Source organism: Priapulus caudatus, unplaced genomic scaffold, assembly GCF_000485595.1.
Source record: "Priapulus caudatus unplaced genomic scaffold, Priapulus_caudatus-5.0.1 Scaffold412, whole genome shotgun sequence".
Classification (NCBI taxonomy): Eukaryota; Metazoa; Priapulida; class Priapulimorpha; order Priapulimorphida; family Priapulidae; genus Priapulus; species Priapulus caudatus.
The window spans coordinates 86,570-96,315 of NW_014577473.1; the positions used below are offsets into that span (position 1 = coordinate 86,570).

General features: G+C 44.5%; 1 protein-coding gene across 1 annotated transcript; it reads left to right on the forward strand.

Annotated features, from left to right (window-relative positions):
• Positions 1-3,399: 3,399 nt before the first annotated feature.
• LOC106810131 lies at positions 3,400-6,942 on the forward strand. Its single transcript, XM_014813411.1, has 3 exons — positions 3,400-4,932; positions 5,054-5,969; positions 6,455-6,942. The coding sequence occupies exons 1-3, from the start codon at positions 3,400-3,402 to the stop codon at positions 6,940-6,942; spliced, it is 2,937 nt and encodes a 978-aa protein (XP_014668897.1).
• The last annotated feature ends 2,804 nt before the right edge of the window (positions 6,943-9,746 follow it).

A 9,746-nucleotide genomic window follows, 5' to 3' on the forward strand; every position in this document is an offset into this window, starting at 1 on the left:
TCGCTCTCCGTCATTCTTCGTGTTTAGGAGAGTTTTGTTTATTCTTAGTGACGCTTTTTGGTTGTACGCTGTATGTTAATTGTAGAGCAGCGCCACCTATAGATGCGCGGGAAACTAGGCTTTGTTAATGGTGTTCCTACGAATTCGGGTGTTGAACGAGTCGTAGGACAAACAGTGATCGGTTTTTTGGTTCAAACAGAAGAGTCAGTCCCTCAAATAGAGGTGAGTGAGAGATTAGATATTGTAGATCGAAGTAATCATGGCTATTGTGCCGTCGTACAATTCTAAAGTTATAGTAGAGAGTAAAATTAATATCACAATTTTTAATGGCAGAATTTCAGTGACTTTGCCGCGATGGTAAAGGTGTATTTACCTGCCGATCATATTTGGTTGAGATATCATGATTAACGATAAAATAAGACCTCTAGGCTTACTCTGGTAGTGTTTTGCATATGCTTTGAGGTTCGTGCATGTGTTTTGTGGTCAGTTTGATGGCACAGAAGTGACATTAGTAAGGCATTACACGCTGAATAAAATCAATTAGTTCGTCATATTACCGACAAGAGCAGCACCATACGGTTACGAATTGAGTAGAAATTAGTAAGTTTGGTGTTATTAGTATTTGATTAGCTGATTTCTTACGGTGTTTTGTAATTGTGTTTTGCAGTTTACGTATATATATAGAAGAAACGTACAAGTACAGCTGTAACGAAACCCAGTATCTACTGATGTATTAATAAAGAAATCAACACAAGAATTTGGTCTCGTACGTCTAATCCAAGTGATGTTACAGTAAACTCTATGAGGTGGCCGGCTGCTCAAGTGAACAGTATTGCAGGCGGACTCTAATTGAATATCAGTAGTGGCACGGTCCTGGTACGTACATCACGGTTCCAGGCCTGACTGATTCAGCAATTGGAGGTCAGAAATTAGGTCAACTTAACTGATAAAGGAGTACATCGGAAGGTCATTCGGCGCATGTAGTGGACTATTTGGGAGTCAAGTTCAGAAGCAGATAGGTTCAAGCCTTCAAGGACTCCAAGATCCAGAAATGCAGCAGGACGGTGTACCCAAGGCCACGCGGGCCAATGTCAAGGCCGCTTCCGAACAGAGGCAGGCACATACTCAAGGTCTGTCATCTGTTACCGACAAATTGCGTTTCGTTCTTAATAGCAGCAATACCAAAGTGGCAGTCATGAGAGCTCATCACTCAGACTGGCTACGCGAGTACGAGAAATACCTAGTATCTCATCATGCATGGCTCGATTTGGTGGAAGATGAGACAAGAACTAAACTCGAAGCAGAATTACACAAAGAATTGGCATCTTTCGCCAAATTTAAGGAAAGGTTAGTAAAATGGTTTCTGGAAAATGATAAAGCTCCCCCCTCAGGTGGAAAATCCAGATCTGGGAACTCCGTAGGTACGACACACTCGGGTGAATCCTCTCATCGTTCAAGTAGGAGCAGCCTATCGTTGATCAAGGCACAGGAAACCCAGAGAAAGGCCGAGCTAATGGCCAGGGCTGCAGCTCTTGAAGAAAGGAAACAGATTGAGCAGGAGAAGCTTCAGTTGAACTCAAGAAAGAGGAATTTCAGATAAGAACTAAGATGAAGGTGTCGGATGCTAGAGCCTCTGTCTTGGAAGAGTTGGAGAGGAGTGAGTTAAATGATCAGAAAATGCCACGGGACTTTGACGTGGTTAAGCTGGACACTATTCCGGAGTATCCACCAGGGACTCAAGCAGCTTCAACTCCAAACAGGACTACATTCAACCTTGACGCGCCAGAGTATATTCCAGTCAATCAAGAGCAGAATGATGAGAGCATCGCAGGGAATATTGAAGCCAACCAAGGATCGCAGGACAGGAGTCAGGTAAATGGTGGCACATCTTCTGCCGGATGTATTGGTGTTCCCACACCAGTAAGTAGCCCAACACAGCCGGGACAGCAAGACAGGACTCATGAGGGTAGCTTAGCATTGATGTATGGTTCCATGCCGGGGACGTCCTCGTCATCGATACAGATGGATACAGTTGTTAGGGAGTTACGTAAGCCTGCATCAGATCTAAATAAAATTTCAGGTGACCCTTTGGAGTATTGCAGATTCCTACTACAATTTCAAGCTTGAGTAGTGAGTAACACTACAACCAACGACGAGAGGCTGAACTATCTAGAACAATTCACCGAGGGAGAAGCACACCGTATTGTTAGTGGGTATAGCTGTCTTGAAGCAGACATTGGTTATCCAGCAGCATTGAATGAAATTGAGAGGCGTTATGGCGACAAGGAGTTGGTGGCGACTGCTTACATTAGGCGGGCCCTGGATTGGCCATTGATCAAACCGGATGACCCTAAGGCCCTGGACGCTTACGATATATTCTTAATAGAGTGTCAGAACGCAGTCAAGGCAATAGATGTGGTGCGGATCCTAGAGTATTCCGAGAACTTAAAGAAACTTGTTTGCAAGTTACCCTATAGGCTTCAGGAAAAATGGCGAGGCATAGCACAGGACACACGTGAGAAGAAGGAAGTAGTAAGGTTTGACCAGCTAGTGAAGCTTGTTCAAAGAGAGGCTAGAAAAGTAATGGACCCCATCTATGGAAGGCACGCCATGCAGGAGCCAAATCTGCAGCCCGGAGGTCACGGACAGAAAACAGTCAAACGGAGCAGCTTTGCTACAGAATTGTCACCGGGAGATTTGGAGCATCGATGGCCACGGCCTCCAAAGGATCAAATTGAGGCTAATAGTCAGCAGAGGATCAATAGGGACATCGTAGTCGTCAAACCATGTGGTTACTGCAATGACTCTGCACATGCTATGGAACATTGCAATAAGCTGAAGATGAAGACGCATGATGACAGGAAGGCTTTCTTAAAGTTAAGGGGGCTCTGCTATGGTTGCCTTAAGTCTGGGCATCAGGCTAAGTTTTGTCGTAATAGGGCCAAGTGTTCAAAGTGTGGTGGATCTCATCCCACAATGCTACATAGGGATACAGCTGCGGCACCTTCGGAGTTTAAAAAGGCATGTTCAAGCATCACGAGCGAAGCTGATGGCGATAAACAGAGCAGAGGATGTGATCTACGGTGCCATATGGGAGCCGGCAAAGGGAGCATAGGGCAACGCACAATGGCGATAATCCCTGTCATGGTCCAGACTCCGGATGGTGGCGTAGCAGCAGAAACTTACGCATTTTTTTGACCCAGGCAGTAACGTCTGCTTCTGCACTGATAAGCTGGCTGCTCAACTAGGAATCAAAGGAAAACGCACGACAATGAAGCTAGAAACGATGGGAGCGTGTCCGAACTTAGAAAAAGAACACATGGAATCACAGGACTGGAAATCAGTGGTTTAGATGGGGATACTATTATCAAGCTACCAGCCTTGTTCACTAAGGCAGAAATGCCAGTCACCAGGGACCTCATTCCAACTCAGTCAGATATTAGCGGATTTGAACATCTCAATGACATTGGATTGCCCAAGATCAACGCAGAGATTGGCCTACTAATTGGGAACAATGTGCTGGATGCGTATACGCCATTAGAGCTCAGGACTGGTCCGAGAGGAACACCCCATGCAGCCAAGTCAGTTCTTGGGTGGATCTTGTGGAGTGTTGTAAGAAGCAATGAGCTGCAGATTTGTTGTACCGCAAACAGGGCTGAAGCATCTGCAATACAGGACATGGGTCGTCTAGAAAGTTTGGTTCGTAATGCCATGAATATAGACTTCCCAGAGCGTAGAGTAGACAGTAAACGGGAGCCATCAGTGGAGGACAAGCAGTTTAACAAGATAGTGGAGGAATCGATAAAATATCAGGATGGTCACTACTCCATAGATTTGCCTTTCCGACAGGCAGACATCAAGTTGCCAGATAACCGGGCGCAAGCCATGGATCGGCTCTCGTCACTACAGAAACGCTTGTGCAAGAATAGGAAGTTCCACAAGGACTATACGGCATTCATAAACAATCTTCTAAATAATGGATACGCAGAGAAGGTGGATGAGGATCGGGATGGTACAAGAGAAAATGGAGACAAGTGGTACATTCCGCATCATGGTATCTATAATCCTAATAAACCAGGAAAAATTAGGGTTGTGTTTGATTGCTCAGCAAAATGCAGAGGAATATCTCTGAATGACACCCTTGTCTCAGGCCCAAACTTAACGAATGCCATCGTGGACGTGCTGTTGCGATTCCGTCAGCAACCCGTAGGAATCATGGGAGATATAGAGGGCATGTTTAACCAAGTCAATGTCAACGAGCATTATCAGGACTTCTTGCGGTTCCTGTGGTATCCTGGAGGGAACCTAGACCAACCGCCGGAGACTTATCGGATGACGACACATCCATTTGGGGCAGTTTCTTCTCCAGCCTGCGCAGCTTCGGCGCTACGACAGTGTGCCACTGACAGTGAAGGACAGGTTTCACGAGAGGTCGTAAGCACCATTAGAAGGAGCTTCTACGTTGATGATGTGCTAAAATCTCTTGTCGATGATGATCAAGGGATCGACGTGAGGAGGGGTGTGACTACTGCAGTTAAGGAAAAAGGAGGATTCCGAGCGTGCAAGTGGATTAGCAACAGCAAACCCGTGAATGACTCCATCCCGTTATCAGAACGGTCAAAGAAACTAGAGCTAGCTATTGACAGTGAGAAGCTACCGACTGAAAGAGCTTTGGGGATAATTTGGGATACCGAGACAGATACGTTCACGTTCAAAATTAGGCTAAAGGTGAAAGCGGCTACAAGAAGGGAAATTCTGTCGGTCATCAGTAGCGTTTTTGACCCCCTAGGACTAGCTGGGCCGTTTGTCTTACCAGCAAGGATACTACTACAACGTCTATGCAAGCAGGACATAGCATGGGATAACACCATCGGCGAGAAAAAAATGAACGAGTGGAGTCAATGGCTTATTGACATCCAGAAATTGGAGCAAGTATTTGTGCCAAGGAGCCTGCGTCCTAGAGAATTTACAAAAAATCGTTTCACGACAACTACACGCATTCGCAGATGCATCGGGCAGCGGGTATGGGATAGCCGTTTATACGCGTCTACAGGACGATAAGGGTCAGGTCTGCTGTTCGTTGCTATTTGGAAGGTCAAGGGTCGCTCCACTGAAGAAAGTCACCACACCGAGAATGGAGCTAACGGCTGCCAGCGTAGCAGTGAAGATCGTTGCAATGATTACAGGTGCAATGGAGTATGAGTTTGATAAGATTGTCTACTGGACCGATAGTATGTCCGTGTTACGATACATCAACAATCAGACCAGCAGATTCCACACCTTCGTTGCTAACAGAGTCACCACGATTCAAGAAGGATCAACTCTAAACCAATGGAGATACGTCCCTACTCAGCACAACCCCGCAGATTCTGCATCCCAAGGACTTCGACCAAAGGATCAACGAGCTAGCAAGCAATGGTTGTTGGGGCTCAAGTATCTATGGGAGCCGGAGTCACAGTGGCCGAGATCAGAGTTCTCAAAGGAGCTGTCATCTGAAGATCCAGAAGTTAAGAAAGTTTATGCCACATTTGCAGCACCTGGAGACACCGTAACTACAGATGAACTGTTCGCTAGATACTCAAATTGGAAACAACTCAAGACAACTGTCGCATGGATACTAAGGGCACAGAAATGCTTTAAGCAGCGTCGCAGCACTGATAGAAGGTTGACAGCTCAAGGCAGCGAAGCGTTGACACCACTTAGCGTAGAGGAGTTGGAATCAGCAGAGATCTCGATTGTTAAATACCTGCAGCAAACGCACTTGCCGGAAAACGGAAAACACATAGGATCAATACAGAAGCTGGACCCATTCGTGGATGAAGCAGGACTGCTTAGAGTAGGAGGGCGCCTACGACGTGCTAAGGTTCCAGTTGAAGTCAAACATCCGATGCTGTTGCCGAAGGACTCGCCAGTCACTAGACTTATATTAGTAGATGCCCACAATGGAGTCGGACATCTAGGCTCGAACAGTACGTTGAGTGCACTCCGACAGAAGTATTGGATTCCGCGAGCAAGTCTCCTCATCAGAAGCGTCATCGATAAATGCACAGTCTGTCGCCGCTATCGAGCGAAGTTGTTGGTTCAGAAAATGGCAGATTTGCCATTACAGCGTCTGGAGATGGATCAGCCAGCGTTCACTCAGTCGGGGGTAGACTACTTTGGCCCATTTAAAGTTAAACGGGGACGGAGCATTTACAAGCGATACAGAGTCATCTTTACGTGTTTCTTAAGCCAGGCAGTACACATTGAGTTAGCCCAAAGTCTTACCGTGCATAAACGCTTTCAGGAGATTTGCCGCAACACGAGCTGTACGTCGCCTGAGATCAGATAATGGTACTAATTTAGTTGGAGCTTGTAGAGAGCTAAAAAAAAGAAATCCAGAAGTGGAATCAGTCAAAGATTGGATCAGCCTTACGTCAGAAAGGGATAGAATGGTAGTTCAACTGCCCAATAGCCTCCCATCATGGTGGAGCCTGGGAGAAGCTAATCAGATCCGTGCGCAAGGTACTGTACGGAGTCGCCAAAGAGCAAGTCATTCACTTGGAGGATGAGGGCTTGCAGACCCTCTTTTGTGAGGCAGAGGCGATCCTGAACAACAGGCCAATAGCACGAGTGTCCAGTGACGCCATTGACTCGCCAGCATTGACACCCAACCACTTGTTGAGGCTGCAGCTGGAGCAAGCACCACCAGCTGGAGTGTTTGTGAAGGAGGACAACTATGTCAATAGAAGGTGGCGACAGGTACAACACTTGGCGAACGTGTTTTGGAGGAGATGGAGCACGGAGTACCTGGTAGCGCTCCAGGAGCGTCAGAAATGGCGAAAGAAGGAGAGGAACGTCAAGGTCGGAGACATGGTGTTGGTGGCGGATAGGAATATGCAGCGGAACCAGTGGCCAGTAAGCAGAGTGACGGAAGTGATGAAGGACGACAAGGGTTTGTGAGGGTCGTCAATGTCCGAATTGGAGCCACCATCCTGAAGCGACCAATCGCGAAGTTATGCCTCATTCTAGAAGCTGACTAAGGCGCTGCGCGTTCCGTGATGCCACGATGTTTGCGCATTTAATGGTGTGTTGAATATAATTGCTCGTGTCAAGCTCACAATTAGGGAGCCGGGATGTTTAGGAGGGTTTTGTTTATTCTTACTGACGTTTTTTGGTTGTACGCTGTATGTTAATTGTAGAGCCGCGCCACCTATAGATGCGCGGGAAACTATGCTTTGTTAATGGTGTTCCTACGAATTCGGGTGTTGAACGAGTCGTAGGACAAACAGTGATCGGTTTTTTGGTTCAAACAGAAGAGTCAGTCCCTCAAATAGAGGTGAGTGAGAGATTAGATATTGTAGATCGAAGTAATCATGGCTATTGTGCCGTCGTACAATTCTAAAGTTATAGTAGAGAGTAAAATTAATATCACAATTTTTAATGGCAGAATTTCAGTGACTTTGCCGCGATGGTAAAGGTGTATTTACCTGCCGATCATATTTGGTTTAGATATCATGATTAACGATAAAATAAGACCTCTAGGCTTACTCTGGTAGTGTTTTGCATATGCTTTGAGGTGGTCAGTTTGTTGGCACAGAAGTGACATTAGTAAGGCATTACACGCTGGATAAAACATCATTTAGTTCGTCATATTACCGACAAGGGCAGCACCATACCGTTATTGGGTTTTATGTTTGAGTAGAAATTAGTAAGTTTGATGTCATTAGTATTTGATTAGATGATTTCTTACGGTGTTTTGTAATTGTGTTTTGCAGTTTACGTATATATATATAGAAGAAACGTACAAGAACAGCTGTAACGAAACCCAGTATCTACTGATGTATTAATAAAAAAAATCAACACAAGAATTTGGTCTTGTACGTCTAATCCAAGTGATGTTACACTTCGTCTCTGTCGATTGCTCTCCGTCGTTCTTCGTTTCTCCTACTCTTGCTCCTGTTCCCGTCTCTCTCTCGCTCTCTCTCTCTCCGTCTCTCTTGCTCTCTTGCCCGCACTCCGTTGTTCTTCCTTCTCCATCGTCCTTGCGTATAGTCCGTAGATCAATATAGTTGTAGGTAGTACCTTACGTTGCGTCCGCAAAGGAATAGCCAGGTTGTTGACTGTCACTGCACCAAAATGTAACGATGAATTTGATATAAATCCAAAACTTATGCTACATGCTAAACACTACACCTAACCCAACCCAAGCCTATCTACAACTACTAATGTACATCTGTACACCACATGTTACACTTTATTTATTGTGAATATTTACATTATAAGGGTATCAAGGACAAGAGTTAGGGTTAGAGCTAGGATTAGGCTTAGGATTACAATATTTACATTATAAGGGTATAATAAGGGTTAGGATTATAAGGATAGGTGTGTAAACAAACTCTAAACATGTCTGCAAACAACGAAGAAAAAGTTGGTAGCGGCCTCAGGCGCAAACAGCATTTGTTCGTGCTTGCTCCACCCGTATCTCTACATCTTACATCTCTACACGATATCGCTGTGAAATCGCATCTGAAGGAAAGATACCTGAAGTGGAGAAATGTTTCGTAATGACTACACACATTGCTGCTACATTTGACCCAATTTTTTACACACAGATTAATGGTTTTTGTATTTATGGTTTGCAGTAAACTGACACATACGTGCAAGCTTAATAGACAGTTGAAATTCGTTACAACGTACCTCCAGGGACCTTAAGAATCAGTACGTTATAGCGATAGTTCGTTGTAACCAATTCCCATAAAATGAACGCTAACGCAAAAATTAAAACATGAAAGTTTAATGATAACACCTGTAACAAATTTGTCAACTTAGTTAGAGTAATATAAAACAATGAATTAAAGACACCCGTCTTTTGTTCCCGTTACTTGCACTCAACGAAATGAAAGAGCCCGCGTTAATTTCGCAGATGTCATTGATGAGTTTAAATGTTGCTGATGCGACTGAATCAGTTCGTTTACTTACAACTTGAAACGGCAGTAATCTTCGTCTGCTTTGTCACTTAATTTACTGGTCACACGCCCAAGAATAGTGTCCCGTACATTGTAACGAAGGCTAGTATGCATTTTTCCAGTGAAAATTGGAACGTTGTATTAAAGTTTACGTTATAAAGGTGTACGTTGTAAATGATACTGGCAAATGGAATAATACATTGCACAAATTCGGGACTTGGAGATGTGTAAATTGTAACAGTGTAAACGTTATAAACATGGTACGTAGTAACGAAGTGCGACTGTAGCTATATATTGTTATAGAATGTCTCTATTGATACACGGTGGACTCGCTAGGTGGCGCTAGTAGATATGAAAGACCGGAAGTGCCTGTATATTATACTATATAATAATATAAAATGTCTCTATCAATACATCGCGCACTCACTATAGGTGACATTAATAGTTCATATGCTGACATTTGTTACTATTGCCTTACCCATATTGTTCCGTACGGTATATGTTCACACGATATCACTGTGAAATCACACGTGGAGAAAAGGCACCTGCAGTGGAAAACTATTCACGTAATGACCACACACACGCTGCTACATTAGTTGGTTTTTCACGCACGAATCAATAGTTTATGTATAAATGGTTCGCTGTATACTCACACATACTGGCAAGCACCTCCAAATTCGAGTTTAACGTGCCTGTATAATATCATTTCTCTGAGAATACACTACACACTCGCTAGGTAGTGTTAGTAGATCACGCGCTCATTATTCTAACATTTCTACAAGCAAAAACTACCTGCAT